The sequence below is a fragment of the Aspergillus tanneri genome (assembly GCF_003426965.1).
Source record: "Aspergillus tanneri strain NIH1004 chromosome Unknown AapTan_5_pilon_pilon_pilon, whole genome shotgun sequence".
In the NCBI taxonomy this organism is placed as follows: Eukaryota; Fungi; Ascomycota; class Eurotiomycetes; order Eurotiales; family Aspergillaceae; genus Aspergillus; species Aspergillus tanneri.
This window is the reverse complement of record NW_022984632.1, coordinates 671,134-690,147: the sequence shown is the minus strand read 5'-3', so window position 1 is coordinate 690,147 and position 19,014 is coordinate 671,134. Positions and strand designations below refer to the sequence as shown.

General features: G+C 49.6%; 8 protein-coding genes across 8 annotated transcripts; 1 reads left to right on the top strand and 7 right to left on the bottom strand.

Annotated features, from left to right (window-relative positions):
* Nucleotides 1-400: 400 nt before the first annotated feature.
* Nucleotides 401-3,817, bottom strand: ATNIH1004_009658 (condensin subunit YCG1; the record flags this gene model as incomplete). The annotated part of the gene is made up of 2 exons (XM_033574241.1): nucleotides 401-1,693; nucleotides 1,760-3,817. The coding sequence occupies 2 exons, from the start codon at nucleotides 3,815-3,817 to the stop codon at nucleotides 401-403; spliced, it is 3,351 nt and encodes a 1,116-aa protein (XP_033422259.1).
* A 624-nt stretch (nucleotides 3,818-4,441) lies between these two features.
* On the top strand, nucleotides 4,442-5,621 carry ATNIH1004_009657 (cysteine synthase A; the record flags this gene model as incomplete). The annotated part of the gene is made up of 2 exons (XM_033574240.1): nucleotides 4,442-4,559; nucleotides 4,624-5,621. The coding sequence occupies 2 exons, from the start codon at nucleotides 4,442-4,444 to the stop codon at nucleotides 5,619-5,621; spliced, it is 1,116 nt and encodes a 371-aa protein (XP_033422258.1).
* Nucleotides 5,622-6,255: 634 nt separating this feature from the next.
* On the bottom strand, nucleotides 6,256-6,635 carry ATNIH1004_009656 (uncharacterized protein; the record flags this gene model as incomplete). The annotated part of the gene is made up of 2 exons (XM_033574239.1): nucleotides 6,256-6,419; nucleotides 6,479-6,635. The coding sequence occupies 2 exons, from the start codon at nucleotides 6,633-6,635 to the stop codon at nucleotides 6,256-6,258; spliced, it is 321 nt and encodes a 106-aa protein (XP_033422257.1).
* A 744-nt stretch (nucleotides 6,636-7,379) lies between these two features.
* Nucleotides 7,380-8,798, bottom strand: ATNIH1004_009655 (putative sulfite oxidase; the record flags this gene model as incomplete). The annotated part of the gene is made up of 3 exons (XM_033574238.1): nucleotides 7,380-7,973; nucleotides 8,043-8,514; nucleotides 8,599-8,798. The coding sequence occupies 3 exons, from the start codon at nucleotides 8,796-8,798 to the stop codon at nucleotides 7,380-7,382; spliced, it is 1,266 nt and encodes a 421-aa protein (XP_033422256.1).
* Nucleotides 8,799-9,294: 496 nt separating this feature from the next.
* Nucleotides 9,295-9,961, bottom strand: TIM22 (translocation channel protein TIM22; the record flags this gene model as incomplete). Its single annotated transcript, XM_033574237.1, has 3 exons — nucleotides 9,295-9,630; nucleotides 9,705-9,800; nucleotides 9,860-9,961. 3 exons carry the CDS (start codon nucleotides 9,959-9,961, stop codon nucleotides 9,295-9,297), a joined length of 534 nt encoding a protein of 177 aa, XP_033422255.1.
* Nucleotides 9,962-10,678: 717 nt separating this feature from the next.
* Nucleotides 10,679-12,432, bottom strand: ATNIH1004_009653 (uncharacterized protein; the record flags this gene model as incomplete). Its single annotated transcript, XM_033574236.1, has 2 exons — nucleotides 10,679-10,844; nucleotides 10,979-12,432. The coding sequence occupies 2 exons, from the start codon at nucleotides 12,430-12,432 to the stop codon at nucleotides 10,679-10,681; spliced, it is 1,620 nt and encodes a 539-aa protein (XP_033422254.1).
* Nucleotides 12,433-13,932: 1,500 nt separating this feature from the next.
* On the bottom strand, nucleotides 13,933-16,071 carry ATNIH1004_009652 (STE20 family serine/threonine-protein kinase; the record flags this gene model as incomplete). Its single annotated transcript, XM_033574235.1, has 6 exons — nucleotides 13,933-14,203; nucleotides 14,271-14,915; nucleotides 14,973-15,574; nucleotides 15,630-15,797; nucleotides 15,888-15,955; nucleotides 16,023-16,071. The coding sequence occupies 6 exons, from the start codon at nucleotides 16,069-16,071 to the stop codon at nucleotides 13,933-13,935; spliced, it is 1,803 nt and encodes a 600-aa protein (XP_033422253.1).
* A 1,234-nt stretch (nucleotides 16,072-17,305) lies between these two features.
* Nucleotides 17,306-18,994, bottom strand: ATNIH1004_009651 (FAD-binding oxidoreductase; the record flags this gene model as incomplete). The annotated part of the gene is made up of 2 exons (XM_033574234.1): nucleotides 17,306-17,338; nucleotides 17,393-18,994. 2 exons carry the CDS (start codon nucleotides 18,992-18,994, stop codon nucleotides 17,306-17,308), a joined length of 1,635 nt encoding a protein of 544 aa, XP_033422252.1.
* Between the last annotated feature and the right edge of the window lie 20 nt (nucleotides 18,995-19,014).

Below are 19,014 nucleotides of genomic sequence, written 5' to 3'. Positions count from 1 at the left end.
TATGGAGTATCAGGCTCTTTGTCGAAGTCCACACTGTTGATGACTACTAATCAGATCAGGCCATGACATTCCCAAGTAGTCCGTGGATGTCAATAAGAAAGAACCAATAGCGAATAAACCCCTCAACTAACATTCACTAGCTTTGTCTCATCCTAGGCTGATGGTGCCCTCTCATCCACTGCCGTCCGTTGTACGGAGTAAAAAGTAATAAAAAGGTATTCCGTAATACAGGACATCTTTAGACAGAACAACACTGCTTAATGTCATATACATCAATCACATAACAAATTAATTACATTGCAATTCCATCCACACATGATATGATAACCCTCGCCAACCTTCCCAGAAAGAACGAGACACGGAACCGTCCCCCAACGCCTATCCTAACATACGGAACAAACTATTCTTCGTCATGAGCTTCCGACTTGACAATAGTGGTCCGGCTGTCTTCATTCTCATCTTCCTCCATAATGCTAGGTTCGATCGACACGCCCCGTCGGTGGGCACCAGGCTCAATGGACGGGCGGACACTGCCAGACCGTACACTGAATGAACGGACGCTCATCATATCACTCGGTCCTTCATCCATCTCCTCCTTTGGCCGAGCACTGGCCTGGCGAGAGCCCTGGGAAATGTTCAAGATCTTCAGCACTGCGTTCTTCACCTTGACGAGAGCGTTCCGGCCCGATGCCTCGGTCGCAATGCCATCCTCGATCGTCTCGTCTAAAAGCTCCTTCACCTCCTGTGCCAGCGTCGCATTTTCTGGAGAGATATCGCCTTGGGAACTCCGGATACTCGAGCGGAATTGATCGTCGCCTTCTGGGTTGCGAGACCCAGACCGTGAAGGGGCCGTGGGCGGGGAGATATAGAGCTTGCTGAGTAAAGAGAAGAGAAGTTTCTTTTCATCTTTAGAGCAACGGTTGCTGCCGGTACTGATCCCGAGAACCCGTTCCAGTATATCCTTCACCAGCGCCAGGTGAACGAACCCGCATGCATTAGAACCTGCAGGGCCACCTCCAAGCATTTTTTCACCACCCAGGCCCACGACTCTCCGTTCGTCGGTCCACTCTGCCACCATACCTAAGACACCGGTCATCAAAGTTTTCAGTTCCCTTTGGCCAATAGTCTCGTCGATATCCCCGTCACTATCCTCTTCTGCTTCGAGCGAATAGTACTCTTCCGCCGAGTTGAGGACGGTACGAATGATTGGAACAGCGATCCTTCGCATATGCTGCGTGTTTTCAACCCGAGAATGGCAATAGACAGGGAAGAAATAGGCCAAAGACTGCCTGAGAGCGGGATTCTCGCGAGTGCGGGGGTGGAAGAAGGAAAGCACGAGCGACTGCAGGAGGGTTTCGATAGATGTCTGGTTGTACTCTTGGATAGCAGGCGGGATATTCGATCCGGAAGGTGTGAAAACATTTGTGAGTAACAGTTTTGAGAGTGCTGTAGCGGCAGCCGACTGTACACTGCCGGGTGAGCTAGCCTTGAGAGCCCTGGCGAAAACCTTGAGCAGGGGTTTCTGGAATGCTGGTGGTGATACAGTCTCGCCATCAGGTTGGGTGACGGGCGTGAGCAAGGACGGGTGTGCTGTCAACATATCACACAAGATGTGCAGACCTGTCACCTGCAGGGCCTCGTGGCCTTTACTAAAGCAATGGATGAAGAGCGTCATGTTTTCTTCGGCCAATGTCTAGAAGATGCGACAAATTTATATTAATGAGGGACGGTCTGCAAAGTGAAAATAAAGCGAACTCACCTTATCAAGCAAACAACAGAGTCCTAAGCATTCTAGTCCTCTCTCTCTAATTGGAGCCTCATGGCTTCGGACCGCAGGAACTACTAGATTGTTGAGCATAGTGACCAGATTCATATTGTCCTGCAGACTGCCCTCTACATTCTGTAGCATGCATAGAGCAATGTGCAGACATTTCATGTTCACCACGATCTCTCGGAGGATTTTCGCCTTGGCCTCCTCTTTGTTAAACGGCTTCTCATCCTCCTCATCGCCCGGGGTTTCGGAACGGTGACGGCTAGACGTGTCGTCACTGATTTCGGACCTGGCCGAAACGAAGCTGTCTTCAGTGGTGATGGTGTCATGCACTTCAGCAATAGCCTCCAAAACAACGCTGCAGAATTCGCTTTCAGCCGCAGCAGCCGGTCCGCACACGAATCGCAGGGTCTCGATGGTGAGTTTCGTGCATTCTTGAGGCAGTTCGGGTACCGCAAGAGACTCACGCAAGAGAGAAAACATCTTTCGACGTCCCACCTCGTCACTGTAATCAAGGGTCATGACCACATGAAGAAGTTGCTCGACCACAAACTCGAGTTCAACGCTGTCGTCGTCATTCGCATCTCCTGTGTCCTTAGCCTCCTTTTTGCGTTGTAGAAGAGCCGACATGTATTTGTGTAGATAGAAGGCAAGGGCTGTCACTTCAGGGATCTTCTCGTCGGCGAGACTATCGTACTTTCCTTCATTCTCCACTCGGCAGAAATCATTGAAGGAACGCAATAAGAACACCGATTCGGCTGTTAAAGTCTCCCAGAACGGTTCATCAAAGACGACAGCTTCTCGGTAATCAGGACGACCTTCCCAAAAGCTTCGCATCGCTTCATGCGCAATTCCCGATTCTATCCCCGAGTTGACCACATCGATTCTTTCCAGCAACTCCAAAAGCGCCGGAATGTTGGGTGGTGAACGTTGGCCAGTGTTTCCTCCTCCAGAATCTTCATTCGCGCCCGCGACGTCTTCAATCCAGCGGTCGTAGAATAATTTCCCGGTAGCCTTTCGAACACTCTCGTCACGGTCACGTAAGCCCCATCGGAGCAGTTTCTCTCTCATGGATAGGGACAAGTGCCTAAAATCGCCCAAAGTGGGTAGAAGGCGGGAGTACAAGGCCCGGCGCGTGGGTGCATCAAGATCGCGAGCGCGTTCCAGGAGGTAGGGGAGGGTTGAGGGTAGAAGAGGTAGATTGAGAAGCAATGTTTTCCGCACGTCAGCACTGGTATCATTTTGCATGATCTCCACGAGCTTCTCTACAAGGGCTGTACTATCGTCGTTGTCATCGTCATCCTCTTCGTTTCCCGCCAAGCGACCCAAGCCCATCACTGCCTGGACCCTTACCGAGGACTCTTTATCTCTGATACGCCTCAGAAGACCTTGTCGGATAGCATGATACAGGTCATCGTCGACCGTATCGAGAGAATTGACAATATGCGCAATGATTTGCGTGGCACGGAACCGTACGGTGCGGTCCTTAGCTGATAAAAGGGGCACAACCAGTGCCACCAGGCTGGTCGTCAACCGGGCAGTAGGGGTTTCGGGGACGTGCTCGTCATCCTCGACGGCGAAAATCTCTGCATCCTTCTCCGAGGCATGGATCAAGAAGTTACCGAGGAAACGTAAGATGCGATCACCGACTGGCTCGGATTTTTTGATTGGCAAGATGCGCAGCATGCAGCGACCAATCTCTATGTTAAACTCTTTTTCAGGAAGCGTCTCCTCTATCGGAATCGAAACTACTTCCTGAACCTTTTTGCCATCCCTCTTGGAGCTCTTCGAAGATATCCCACAACATGACTCCTGCAGCTTCCTGAGTCGCACAATAAGCTTTCGATGGCCGGTTGTCGAGCGCTGGGCATCGGCGAAAATGGAACAGACATCGTGGCGCAAGCTGGGAACGGCTTCTGGTAATGCAGGCTCCTCTGGAATGGCGACAGACGGCGTAGCAGATCCAGCGCGCCCAGAACCGGATGGCTGACTTGACAGTTTGCGGGACGTCCCAGTTGTCGGACGGGCAGAAACCCGGGCAGGCATGGTGACTAGCTAAATGAGGGGTAAATTTCGGTGTCAAGAGTGGCGGTCAGTGGAAAGAGTATTGTGAAATAACAAGAACCATCTCAGCACAGCTTCATTTATTTACCAAAAAGGCCACGAGCAATCAGCCAAGGCTGGTGTGTGTGGCGTGTGCGTAGGTGGAGAGCGATAGTCTTGAGATGCGACGGAGATATCAAGACGATACCCCAGTCACGGGATGACGGATAAACAAACAGCCCAAACGGGAAATACTAAGATAAGGGCTAGGGTCTGGCACGTGTCTGCCACCGGACATCCGTCAGTGTAGGATTTCTCCACGTAGAGTTTCTTGACAGCTACGAAGTAATAGCTAACTAATGGATATATGTTATAACAAAAAAAATATATACCTAAATTACACCCTACAGCGATCATGCTTAGGGAAGTCATGACCAGAGTGGAAGTTCCGCCTTGAATATTAGGTCTATCACGCCATCGCTCACGTGATATTAAAGATGACTAAACCGCTCATCACCGATTGCAATCTGGGGATTGATCCCCCGCAAGTTCTCTTATTCTTCTAAAAATCTTGAGGTTACGGACGGTCTCTAGAGTCCTTGTGATAATCTGCAAGGTCTCACCACAATGTTCTGCCAAAATATCCGGCGATTCGGCACCACAGCACTCCGTGCAGTAGAAGGATCAACCGCCTATAGTGTCCGAGTGTCGCAGGCTCAAGGAGTTGTGAATGGTCTCACCGAAGGTACAGAGTTGGAAGATAAGCCCCGCCACCTGGTGAAACCGGATAATTAGCTAACAGCACAAAGCAATTGGGAATACACCTCTTATTCGTTTGAAGCGCATTTCCGAGCAGACCGGCTGCAATGTCCTCGGTAAAGCCGAGTTTCAGAACCCAGGTGGTAGCGTGAAGGACCGGGCCGCATTGTTCGTCGTCAAGGATGCAGAAGAGAAAGGTTTGCTGAAGCCCGGTGGTACAGTGGTTGAGGGAACGGCCGGCAATACAGGGATTGGATTGGCGCATGTGTGTCGGTCCAAGGGATACAAGCTTGTGATTTACATGCCCAATACTCAGTCGCAGGGGAAGATCGATCTGTTGCGACTTCTGGGTGCTGAGGTGTACCCGGTTCCTGCTGTGGCCTTCGACAACCCGCAGAACTACAACCATCAGGCACGGAGACATGCGGAGTCTCTGGACAACGCAGTGTGGACAAACCAATTCGACAACATAGCCAACCGTCAAGCTCACATTGAGACAACCGGACCTGAGATTTGGGCGCAAACCGGGGGCCAAATCGATGCATTCACCTGTGCGACAGGAACGGGAGGAACTCTAGCGGGAATTACCCGCTACTTGAAGACCGTGAGTGATGGCCGCGTTAAGAGCTTCCTTGCCGATCCCCCCGGCAGTGTCCTCCACAGCTATCTCCAAAGCGGCGGCAATTTAATCGAACGTTCCGGAAGCAGTATCACCGAAGGTATTGGACAGGGTCGGGTCACCGACAATCTGCAGCCGGACATTGATTTGCTGGATGGATCTTTGAACATCAGCGACGAGAAGTCGATCGAGATGGTATATCGCTGCCTCGATGAGGAGGGTATCTATCTAGGAGCTAGCTCGGCGCTAAACGTGGTTGCTGCCAAAGAAGTCGCGGAGAAAATGGGCAAGGGAAATACAGTAGTGACCATACTCTGTGACGGCGCGTACCGGTATGCAGACCGTCTGTTTTCCAACACATGGCTGGAGAGTAAGGGTCTACGGAGCGCTATTCCCAAGCACCTTGAGAAGTACATTGTGCTGCCATAATCTGGCCATGTAAATATTATGTCGATAGGACTGTGCAATAGCGATTTGTGGTACTTTGAGTTAATTAGCCTTATCTAATTATGAAGAGCATTTGAAATCTAAGTTATACACTTCAATATTTGTACCATAAGGGCTTGCCATTTCTATTAGTGCTCAACTTAACGTAAACTAGATAGGCTTTTCTAAATTCTAAAAATGTATGTTGTCATTAAACCTATAAAAGACTATATCCAAAACGGCGTAAAGCTATAGAAACCATTCTCTCAAATGAACATCCAAATCACCCAACCCAGCTAACTGACTCTGTGCATACTACAGTATTTTCATCTATCGAGTCATATACTACACTCTATCCCTATCACCCCCCATCCAGTTCAAAGCGTTGGGCAGTATTTGGCTATAACTCCTTTCGCTCGTTCAAGCCCGCATCCAACTCCCCCCGTCGTTCTGGGACATAAAGCTCCTCCAAACGAACCCTTTGCAAAGCCCGGGACCCATTTGACGCATCTTTCGCTGGCATGTTGTGAAGATTTCCGTTGACGCTATAGGAGAAAATAGACAAGGGCTATGATGAAGGCTACACCTACTATGCCACCAATCACCCCGCCGGCGATCGCGCCCTTATTCGTAGATATCACATTCGCAGGCCGGGATGAAGACGTGGCATACGGATTCCTTGGAGTTCGTTCTGGGAACGAATAGTCTCTTGAGGGCGGGATCTGCCCACGCCTTCGGAGATAGGGAGTTCTTGATATCCTCGGCTGTGAAATCGGGAAGAGAACAGGATGATAATGTAGGCTATGGTGGCAATTAATGGTGATGTTGACGATGCTAATGATGATAATGGTGAAAAATACACAGGGATTTGTCAAAATCTGGCATGATCGCTTCGGACTGGGCATCGTATAGAAAAGCAGGCACCTCGTAACAGCCTGCATCCTGGTCATCAGCCCAGGCAAGACGACCCCCGACTCCGAAGATCTGTCTGCCGTATGCAGCGCAAGCGTATGTCATGCGTTTTCATCCATGGTGGAGGCCCGGTGCCATTTAAACGATGGAATGGATAGATAGGACCTGGAGAATATAAGGCCTGGGGTTAGGCGCAGCTACCATAGTGGGAGGGACTCGACGATTCATATACACGTCAGACAGGGCGGCTTGAGATCGTAGGTCGACGCCTCCAAGCACATATATTGCATAGGAGTTAGTGGATTCGTCGTGATGAGCGGTTGCGCAGAACTAAGTGCGGGCTGGTACCGTCCCGGTATTCGGCTGATTATACCATTTGCCTGCCGAGATGTCGTATACTTGGGCATGATCCCAGGAGTTTCAACTTGTCAATCAGCTCTGTAAGCATGATATGCTCAATCTATCGTCAAAGCCACTTGCCACCTTCAGGGTCGCGTTGATGCACTTCCGAACTGACGTCACGTCCACCGACAACACAATAACTGCCAAGGGGGACTGGGACTGGACCAAAATATCATGATAGACAAAATGGTTCTTTTAGGGGGGTTCCAGTCCTCAAGCTATATTTGGCCCCTAAACTGAAGTGGTGTTTTTGCGCTTAACGGCGTTATTGGAATGGCAAGGGTTTGACCTAATGCATGCACATTGCAATCTTTCACCACTCGCCAATTAGTATCTGTTGTGCAGTAACCAGGTTAATAGTCCCAGAATGCACGAATAGCACAAGGCTCAGGGTGACAGCATATAAGTAAAGAAATTCAGGAGCATAGCCCTAACTTGGTATACACACTAAACCACCACCAACTCCCTTGCCCTTCCATATCCATTATATCCAACCCCTCGCAGATTCCAAGGCGAGTGCAGCCGTTGAACATTCCCACCTTTATCGAACGCGCGACTCAACACCTCCCTCCCTACTCCCCTCTGAACCACAACCTTAGCTCTCCATAGCACCCAACACCACCTAGTATTCCCGGAATTACCACTCTCAATCTCAGCATCCACCCAAGTCCTCCCCCCATCCCCAGACACCTCCACTCTCGTAACAGGCCCATCTCTACCTTTGGGAACTGCATACCCTCTCACCTCCAGCTCTCCAGACCCCAACAATCGCACCGTCTCGTGGTCGTCCGGCACCGCGACGACAGAGTTTATCGGCATATCGCACATCGCTGGGGTAACGGCCCAGAACGGCTCCGCAGAGACAGCATCTACGGCCTCGGGAGGCAGAATCTTATAATCATGTTGCTGATAGAAGTTTGAGGTCTCATGGTCTTGGACTGTGATGTGGTCGAGCCATTTTACCCATCTGGCGCCCGCAATTCCAGGGAGGACGACTCGGACAGGATAGCCATGATTCGGAGATAGGGTGGATCCGTTCATCTATTCCATTTCATGATTACTTCATGATCAATATACAAGAAACAAGGGAGTGGAGGAGAGGGAGAGAACCTCCAAAGCAAGCACAGCATCATTCTCAACATCCCAGCATCTCTCCAACGGTACACTACTCCCGAACCAGCCATCGTCCTGACATGGGACCTGGTAGCACGAGAACGCGACATGGAGACCGAGACCTAGACTGATGTCAGGGTCAGGGTCGAGGACACGATCACTGACCCCAGCTCTACGCAACACATCTCTCACTCGCGGTCCCTTCCATGCGCAGTTCATCACGGCTGCATCGCCCCAATCTATACCCTGGACTTCCTTGAGCATGGTGCGCATCGTGTGTCGTCTGTTCCCGGCACACTCCAATGCACAGGTAACTTCATGTTGAGGGAACTCGGTGCGAAGTTGCTGGATGGATAGCGTGAGAGGGTGAGAGACGAGGCCGTCTACGCGGACGGTGTGGGATTCTGCAGAAAGATGAGGGATGGGACCGTGGTTGCGGTCGTAGGAGATATCAGGGGGTGTGAGGAAACTTTTTTCATCTTAGTCTGTAGGTTCACCTGGTGGTGGTGTTGGATAAACGGGGAAAGAATAGTGTTAGGTCTTGGATGAGTACCTTGAGATGAGCTTCTTGAGCGGAGGCTCGCGGTTGAGCGGGTTATCAGTGGAGTATTCGGTTTGCTGGGCATTGTTGGTATGGATCTGAGGCTTTTTGAATTTGGACTTACTATACAGTTCATTTCGCATGTGTGCGGTTACGCTGGTCTTCGAGTCCATGACTTGTTGAATAGTGGTTATGTCGATGTGTGACGTCATGTTGGATTAAGTATGTTGGCTGTGGCGTCGTTCTATTGAATTTTACCGATAGTTTAGTATGAGAATGTAGCCATATATTAGTCACCTATAGGATAATAAATTCGTACTATTTTATTAGATGTGCAAGTAGGCTCTTACATTCAAATAGACACGTAGAGTAGGGCAACACACTGCAATCCTCGCAAGCTCTCACCATGCAATCAGCCATTATAGAATGGCGATTAAACAACATTAAGCCATAAGCAACACCGGATCAACATCTCAGTTCAGCGAAATCTATACAATATTATACAGATGAGTTGTGAGTCTTGTACAAACCAGTATCAACACATAACCCGCAGTCTATAGCTCGCAGCGAGCAGGAAAAAAGAACCACACAAAATTCAAACAGTTAAACAACGCCTGTGATGCTTCCGCTTCAATCCCAAACGAGCCAACGCCATCTAATGTATTTAAAACAATCTTATAAAGAGACCAAACAGACGAACAGGGCAGCCTACTCCTCCGAAGGCATCCTCATATAAGCATCAATCGCAGCACTGAAGGCCGCGAAACCAAGACACCCAGCCGCGGCCGCTTGGGGACCCGCCTTAGCTCCCAAGATACCTCCGGTGATGCATCCGGCTGAGACACTATTGGTGAGATCGTTCTTGGCGCGAAGTCCCTCGATACAGCACTCCGTGCCGGAGTATAGAGCACCAACAATTCCGAAGTTCCTGGCCGACGACCACGAGCGGGAACCCATGTCTTTGAATCCGCGACGGACCTGTTCGCGCCAGGGAAGGTCGGCGATTGCCTTTCCTTGGGGAGTAAAGGTGGAATCGTAGGACATCTATTATTGTGAGGGGAAGATGAGTGTCAGTTTGCTGATAAGTTCTTCGGCTCTGCTTCTGAAAAGAGACTTACGCTGGCCATGAACAAACCAAATACTCCTCCAAGACCGAAACCCATAGTACCGGAGATGACAGTTTTGACTGGACAGGATTCCATCCCGGCGTACATCTCGGTTATAGTTAGTTATTGAGCGTATGGTTGATTAATGAGGCACTGTGGATTCCTACCATTTTCACCATGGCTTGCTCTTGCTCGTTCATTCCTTGCATGTTATTGCCGGCAGCTCCTGCCATGCCTCCCACGGGGGGTGTCATTCCTGGAAAACTCATGATGGTGCGGGTGACGAGAATTAAAGAAGATAGATATCCAGATCACTGCCGATTCGTATAAAAAAAATATATAATGGGTAAAAAGAGTGACTGCCCTCCACAAGTTTCGAAGAAGGGCAAAAGAAAGTCCCTGACAGAGGTATATGTAGGAGAAAGTGGTTCGCGAGATGCTAGTGCCCCTCGGACTTCTTGCGGAGAAGCGATGGCGACTTGTCGCAAATTTATTTACGGCGCACCAGTCCAGCCAAAAACGCAATTCTGCACGTGATCTCTGTCGAAGAATAAAGTGAGGCCAACTAATTACTATGCACTCCTTAAGTATGTTTTTCTATCTGTTAAATGAAAAGCTGGATAAAAACATATGGTACATGTGCTTCAGACACGGTCCCTTTCCTACAACCAAAAATATTCATAAAGAAAATATGGAAGAAAATACAGATAAAGTGAGATGGAACGAGTGACAAGAATCATAATATGTGTCAGAGAAAAAGACAAAGACACAACGCTTCGTCGTAAAGGGTATTGGGTCAACATTCATAACCCTTCGTTATCCATATTGGTATCATGTTTAAATCTAGCGAATTTGTCCACCAAGAAGAGAACTAAAGGTCGCGCATGTACGTCCGTCCATATCTACCGTAGCAACGTAAGAGAAAACTGAATGGCTCATATAATGGGCGCGATGAGTAAATGAAAAAATTCACGAATCGAGCGACTTTAATTTTCCTTGTCGTCCTTATCCAACGGCAAGCTCGTCTTATCGTTGCGTTCAGGGGATGGAGACAGACTGTGCTCCCATTCTGCCATCAGATTTGATGCTGTGCGGGCCAATTTCGAGGGGGCCATTTTGGCGATGGCGGGCCAGGGGATGCCGTCAGACACACTAGGGTCAGGAACGGATGAGTCGTGCATTGGACCCCAGTCACCAAAGCTGACACCGGTCAGCGTACAACCTGTAAAGAGGGGATGGAAAAAACGAGTCGGTCACAAAGAAAATCCACCCATACCTAGACTTACCTAGCGCTCGTGCGAGGACTACTTGCTTGGGTCATCGGAGACTGGTCGTGTTTCGATTCCAGCGTAGAACGACTTGACGACGGGGTGTGCATTTTCTTCGGCTGTGGCGTGTCCCAGTCATTGTCCCAATTATCGTCAATATCGAAGTTGTTGGACTCTGGTTCGTTCAGTCCGCTTGGGTTGGCGGACGCTCCGCGAGCGTTCGGGGACTTCTGCCCAGGTACATCAATCCCGAATTCACTCCAGAACGACGAGCCTATATCCGCCGATTTGGAGTCTTTACCAGAAGTTTTCACCCCCCTCTCATTGTTCCGTGCTGACACCGACGACGATGACGGAGACCGTGATGGCTTGCTTCCCTGCACGGACAACCGATCTCTGCTTCGAGAGGTCGAGCTCGAATCTCGCTTGCGAGGCGGTGGCATTGCTCTCGACTCGGTTGCGCTGATTCCTTCCTCCCCTACGGTTGCTTGCCTGATATCCTCCAAGAAGGTCCAGAGACCCTCCTTCAGGTCAGACGCCATCTGTTTGCCTGTGCGCATGAGTGCCTCTCGCGAGGGGGGGGGCATACTCTTCCGCCACTGCGGAGGTGCATCCTCAGCCCGTTCCACATTTTCAACGGCCATCGGACTGCGTTCAACGGAAGAGGGCAACGTTGCAGAACGCGGAGAACGGCCCACACGACCGACGCTCTCCTCCGATTCCTGTTGTGTGCTTGACAGGCCAGAGACGGGCGAGAGAAGCGACAGGGCCCGTGTATGCGACCCTTGGAACACCCGACGCCCATTTGCTGAAACAGACATTCCCTTTGCCGCAGCAGCGCGCATGCTCTGACGCCGTCCCACCTCCCGGCTCAATCTTGGGTGGGCTATGGAAGGGCTCTCCGAGCTGCCCACGCTGCTATCCCTCTGATGTCGCGCACTTTCGTCGGCGACGCCTCTATCTGGGGATCTGAGAGGGATCAAGGGCTCGGCATGTTGGCTTATTTCGGTCCGCTTCTTCGTCTTCTCTGACTGTGCCCACTGCTTCTTCAGCGAATCTAGTTCGACTTCCGCCCGATGAAGCTCCTCCCGAAGTTCCAATACCCGTCGTTCTTGCGATGCAATCGCAGTCAGGATACTTGAGCCGTCATCTTGGTCGTCAAACTGCACTGGAGTGCCGACAGGGAGAGCAGCAGGGGACTGGAAGGTGGCGGACCGAGTGAGAGGCGTCATAGATCCCGGGGTGGATGCACTGGGGTCAAAGGGAGTAGGAGTTGGGGGGATATTGATCGGAAAGTTTAGGGTCAGTCGTTTGGTGTGGCGAGCAGCACCATGAGGACGTGGTGGAAGGGACGAGCGTTTTGGTTGACTCTGTTGACTCTGTTGGTCATCTGACTGGTCGAAGTCTAGAAATGAAGGTTGGGACGCTTCCGGCGCAGCTCCCGCCTGGACCGTTCCCGGGAAGTCTCCCATGACGTGTGACTAGTGAGAGAAACTGGGAAGAGAATCTGGTCGGGAGAGCCAAAACTATAGAAATGGAAAGAACGGTATCATGGCATTCAAACAAAGACCGGAGAATCAATTGTCAAGGCACAGAAACAGTCCGTCAGACTGAAGGATGGGTGAAAATCCGAATCAAACACTATGCTACTCAAGTAGAAGACAGCAAAAAAAAAAAGAAAGAAAGAAAGAAAAAAGAATGTAAGAAAACATCAAAACAAAAAACCGGCCACCCAGCAGGGGGAGGAAGGAGAGGAGGGAGAGAGAAAAGCGACTTGGGAGGGAGCAATTAAAAGGTCAGGTCTGGTCGCGGGTCATCACTACTAACGAGTTAGTTACCTAACCTGTTGTGCTTGGAGGCCAGACCTATTTCCGGTGGTGGATGGAGAAGCGTAACATTTCTTTCGCCGATTACGAGGCGGGCCACCTGCCGCCCATCCCTTCCACCTCCAGCATCGTTTCGTTCTTTCAGGGGTAAATTACGCCCGGTCAGGGCTGGGCTGGTGTTTCAGTGTCAAATAATCATCGTCGTTATTATCCTCGCAGTTCCAAGTGGACATGAGGATCCGCAGGGGATCGATATTCAGGTCCTCGCTACAGATATGCGATCATGGTTCTCATCCATCTGGGTATCACCCAGGCGGGAGTTCCCTTGCTGTCTCCCTTTCACTCACATGTGGTTGACAGCAACATCTGAAACCTGGGAAGTCTCCCGAGGGTCCACAGCTGTAATTGGGCCTGCAGCACGGAGCACAGAGTCTCTACTGAGATCAAGATACTTACTCGTCAGTGGCGTTGGTATTGCTATATATCCACCTGCATAATAGTAGGTAACTCACATAAAAGAACCCAATCTCGCTACATACAACTTCCCAATAAGCAGCCACACTGTCCTTGCATCTCACACAGAATATCCATACATCGAGATGGGGCCAAAAAAAAATCTATCTACCTCGGAAAGAAAAGAAAATCCGATAAATAACAAGGAGTAAAAAAGAAAAAAATTAACCAGAATAAAAACGCCATTGTATTCCAAACTCCTCCAGAGTCCAGTCCTCGGCGAAAGAAAAAGAAAAGAAAAGATAAACAAGATTAGCTGCCAGGGATATCACCTTGCTCACCATTTAAACCAAAGAGCACCAGAACGCCATTTGGGCTGCAATAAGCTCTCCATCCCAGGTCCTATGGACCAGCAGCTAACCCCCAGAAACGAGACAGAAATAGGTAAGATAATTAAGTCCTTTAGGGGACCAGTCAATCAAAGGTCGAGTGAATGAACCAAAAAGAAGAAAAATATATATGAAAAAAAAAAAAAAAAAAAAAAAAAAAAAAAAAAAAAAAAAAAAAAAAAAAAAAAAAAAAAAAGGGACGGAAAGGAAATATACACGACCAACACCTGATAATCATTTGTACATGCTAAAAGGAAATAAAGATCTCTAGCTTGGAGGCATAGATGTCCGAAAATGTATGGAGCTAGAGCCCTGGCCAGCGATTGCGAAGTCCTTCGGACCATCGCTGGTACAGCACTTCGGATAATTGCTTGGTGTGCTCCATTCCCGGCACTTGCTGGCCGGGAAGATTCGCTAGCTGCCCCGGCTGCAGGTTTGGTTCGGTCGCTGCTGCCGATTGACGCCGCCGGTGGCTTTTTAGATGTGGGTTATTCTGAGCCAAAACTAGTCGTGGTCTTTGTGGAGATTCCGGTGCTGGTGGAGCTTGTGGGACAAGACTTGACAGCTTGGGGTCCCTGGCGCACAAAGAAAACTTTATCAGCATAAGCTTCATGAGAGATAACAATAAGGACAAGGACTTACGCTTGGAGCCTTTCGTTTGTGGCCCTGAGGATATGATACAGACCCTCAGGATCCACCATTTCCAGGTCACTCCAGGCTTCGGCTAGACGAGAGATGGCCTCTCGCTTTTCCTGGTCTCCGGTTGTCCCCAGAACCTCCTGACAGGCTAATCCCACTGCTTTGCTGTATGCCCGACGTCCCAGCTGGGTTTCCTTGCTGTTCGACTCGGGGCAATGGAGAGCCTTGGGGCTCGCATTTTCATCGGATGCGATCGGGTAATGCGAAATATATGGATTTTCTCCCGACGTCTTGTCCGACACGCGACGGAATTGACGGGCTGCCGATGGGCTGTTACCGAAGCTCAAGTCCACGCCCAGAGGCTGCTTTGCCCCACTGGAGCGTCGTTTTCTGCTGTTCCGTTGTAGCGAAGGGCTGCGGTCGGGTGCGGGAATGCGTCTCACCGCGGTGTTTACGGCGTGCTTTGGGGGAGATGGTGGGCTAGAAATGCGCAGACTGTCCATCATCTCGGACGTCTCATCGTATGGGTAGTTCTCGGGCTCCAGTTTGCTTTCCATCTCATACGGGTCCTCCGGTATCACCATCGTCGGGGCTCTGACTGTGTCGAAGACCCATCCGTCGTCGTCCTCTAAATGCGTGATGGTATTACTAGGCGATGAAGGCAATTAGTAAACGCTGATTGTGAGGCCATATTGGCGCACTTACAGAGACTCCGCATAGTACTTGATATTATGCGTCACACCTCTTCCAGCATCCCAGTCTTGCTTTCGCTGGATTAGCTCCTGCAATGCTTCGGTCTTCCCCGCATTCCGGATAAATTTGTGCCGCAAAAGCTCCTTTGCAGTCGGTCTTCGATCCGGATCCTTGGTCAAACATCGTGTGATGAAGTCTTTGAAAGCGTTGCTATACTGGTCGCCTTCCAGTCGCGGTGCGGGCTCCTTCGGAATCAGAAAAAGCACCTTCATCGGATGGGTGCTAGCATGCGGCGGCTCTCCATTAATCATCTCAATGGCAGAGATTCCTAGTGACCAGATATCCGCCTTGTAGTCGTATCCCGACTGCTGAATTACCTCCGGCGCCATCCAAAAAGGTGTCCCGACGAATGTATTGCGTTGAGATTTAATATTGATCAACTGCGCTGCAACTCCGAAATCCGCCAGTTTCACCTTCCCCGTATGCGACAAAAGCACATTTGCGGCTTTGATGTCGCGATGTATCTTGCCTTCGCTGTGTAAGTACTCCAGACCTTGGAGCAACTGTTGACAAATAATGGCTACATGTGCTTCGTTGAAGATGCCGGGTTTTAGCTATACAGGAGTTAGCGGAAGGGTCTTCGTATTATAGGCAACCCGGTGCCGTTACCAGGTCAAGACAAGAGCCTCCCCCTAAATACTCCATAACAATCCACAATTTGTGTCCTCGAAGAAAGCTCGCTTTGTATTGTGTCACGAATGGGCTTGCACATGTGGCCAGGACGGAAATCTCTTGTTGAATTTCCTGGATATCATCTTCGCTCGATTCGAGATCGATCTAAGATCAAAGAATTAGTTGGCAATTGGTCGCCCAGAATAAGGCTGCGAAAAACAAAAGAAAAGAAAAAATTGACTCATGGATGCATACATGTTTCACTGCAACAATTTCCCCGGTAGACTTTTCAATGGCTTTGTACACAGTTCCAAAGCTTCCACCTAGATGCGCAAAACAAAATCAGCCATTAAAAATCAAAACTAATTGGTTTCATCGCTCAATTCGTACTCCCTAATTCCTCCATCACCTGGTAGTGACTCGCCATATCGGAATCCATGATTCGGTCCGGATTGCTGCCCGAATCGCAGGGCGCAAGAAGGGAGGGGGAAGGGAAAAAAAAAAAAAAAAAAGGAGGGCAACCCGCACAACCAGTGAGCTAGCTATTTCTGTCCGGAATGATCCTATAGCTGAGCAGAACAAGTTGAGTGAGCCCGACCTTGGAAGATGGGATGGAGCGGGAAGAATGATCGCGATGCGCGTCCAGAGGGATGTACTAGATAAATTGAGCGCTCCATCGCATCCAGTAAACTTCATCGCTTTTCCATGGTTCGGCAACAACAGGCGGTCGGGTTCGTAGCGCATGGCAACCGCTGGGCCTAGCCGCCTCAGGCTGTCGTGTGGCTTAAGTAATTTCCCCGCACGGACAATTCTCAGTCAAATATCGGGAATAGTACTTGTTAATAGCAACGTACTTGCCAAGCAAACGCCCAACGCCGCACCCCATCTGAGCACCCTACCTCTGTATCCAATAAAAATATTTTGTCAAGGGTTGAACCCAATGTATTGCTCAGGCATGGCCTTCGCTCCTATATAGGGCGCTAGATGCGACTGATCGGAGATCAGTCGTCTTGTACCTTTTTATATGGTCAAGTGGTTTTATCTCTACTAGCGCAGAGACAACCAAACCATCACATAAATAGCACTTTTTAGTGCTCTAATATCTCAACAGCAAAGCCTCCGGAACATATAAAATCTAGTGTATAATATTACTCTATTTTTGTATGCTAAATAGAGATGTTTTTATAACTAATATTACCTAGAATAATATTAGTTAAAGCAATATTAATTACAGATGTATTTTTTTGTATTTTAAGATACTCTGGTGTTAAAAGCTAGGAAATTTGTGAAAAACTTCAAAAAAGTAAGAATTGTTCTTATATATTATATATCTATGTTCTTATTAACTGGTATGCCTTTATAATTCTAGTTGTCGAGATATAAAAGTATTAGGTAACCTACTAAACAGTGCTGTTATATTAAGGAATACAGAGTATGGCGCTTGGTTGGGGTGCTGTGTTCGCTCGCAAATACGTTACTGGGGCTATAGAATAGTGGGTCGATGGCTGTGACTGGCTTGAAAGCTCTACTGGAGTATCTACTATCGAATAAGACCATCTTATTCTTGTAAGTGCGTTTATGCTCAATGTCAACTGAAACAATGACATTCACAAAATCTAGTATTATAAACGCTTCATACTCCTGCATGTTTTATGTATACACTACGCCTTGCCTCAGATATATTTGTAAGGGTTCATGATACCATTCTAGACACTCGTTAGCAATGTTCGACGTAATGGATAGCGGCATGCAATACTTACCGGGTCGTACAACTTCTTCAATTGCTTCATCAGCTTCACCATTATATCGTTTTGGCTGTATCTAATGAACTCCTTCTTGGCAAGTCCCAGTCCATGCTCTGCACTAATGCTACCGTTACGCTTCTGAATCCATTCATAAACCCAGGGTTCGATAGCCTTCTCGACCTCCTTGTTGTACTGCCGAACAGAAATGTTCAAGTGGAGATTCGAATCGCCCATATGACCATACCCAACAACGGCACGAACAGGGAAGGACTCATCATCACCGACAAATCCAAATTTTGTCAGCCGCTCGCGACAATCTTCAACCAGCTGGTACAATTCCGGAAGAGGGATGGAGACGTCGTACTTGTAGGTACCGCCCAGGTGACTCAGAGCCTCCGTAATACCTTCACGCCAACGCCAGATAGACTGGAACTGGGTCTCATCCTGAGCCAAAACACCATCGGCAACGATCCCCTCGCCCATGATGTGTTCCAGGAACGACTCCAATTTGGCCATGTCGTGCTCGGCATTCGACCCGCTGGTCTCCACCACACAGTAGAATGGGTACTCCTCTTCCAGGGGATACTTGTTACCAGTGGTCTCATGCACCAGCTTCTGAGTGCGACCGTCCATCAATTCGAAGGCAGAGAGAATCTCAGAGAGTTGGCCCTTTGCCTCCTTGAAAGCCTGGCGCACCTTATCATAGCTCTCCAGGCCAAAATAAGCAACATTGACAGCCTTCGGACGAGGCGGGCACAGGATAGAGACTGCCGTGATGATACCAATCGTACCCTCAGCACCAATGAAGAGCTGCTTCAAGTCGTAACCGGTATTGTTCTTCCGCAACGTCGAGAGAGAGTCCACAACTGTCCCGTCCGGCAGCACAGCCTCAAGACCAAGTACAGTACCATGGAGACTTCCATAGCGGAGCAGACGCAACCCTCCGGCATTCGTGGCAACATTTCCTCCAATATGGCATGAGCCTTTGGCGCCCAAATCCAAGGGGAACAAATGGTTACGCTGCGCCAAGTATTGGTCGGCCACCTCGAGGATCACGCCCGCGTCAGCAACCAGGACGCCCGAGGCATCGTCGAAGGAGCGAATTTTGTTCATTCGAGAGGTGTTGATAACAATCTCATCGAAAACAGGCACAGAGCCTCCCACCAACCCGGTATTACCTCCCTGTGGAACGACGGCCAGCTTCCTCTCATTACAGTATTTAAGTACCTTGCTAACCTCTTCCGTGGTCTGTGGCTTTAGGACCAGCGTCGTATGGCCGCGGTACTTGCGCATCCAATCGCCGTTGAAGGGTTCGATATCGTCGGCAGCATCGGTCGATACCCCATCGATAACCGCGGACTGAGCGCCCAGGAGATCCTTGAAAAACGTCACATCGTCAGCAGTAAGTTCGGCGAAATTGGTGTTTCGCTTGAGATCGGGATAAGCGTCGGTGGTGTATTTGACTTCCTTGGTCGCGTTGACGGTGGAGGTAACACTGAAGGCGCGAGCGGCATTCACGGTCGGGACGCCCAGGTTGAAAATCGGTCGTATCGATGCGCGCGGCCTGGGCACTCGAGCCCGTCGGAGGACAGCTGAGAGATTCCTGGCACTTGACATGGTGTATGGCGGCTGGCAGC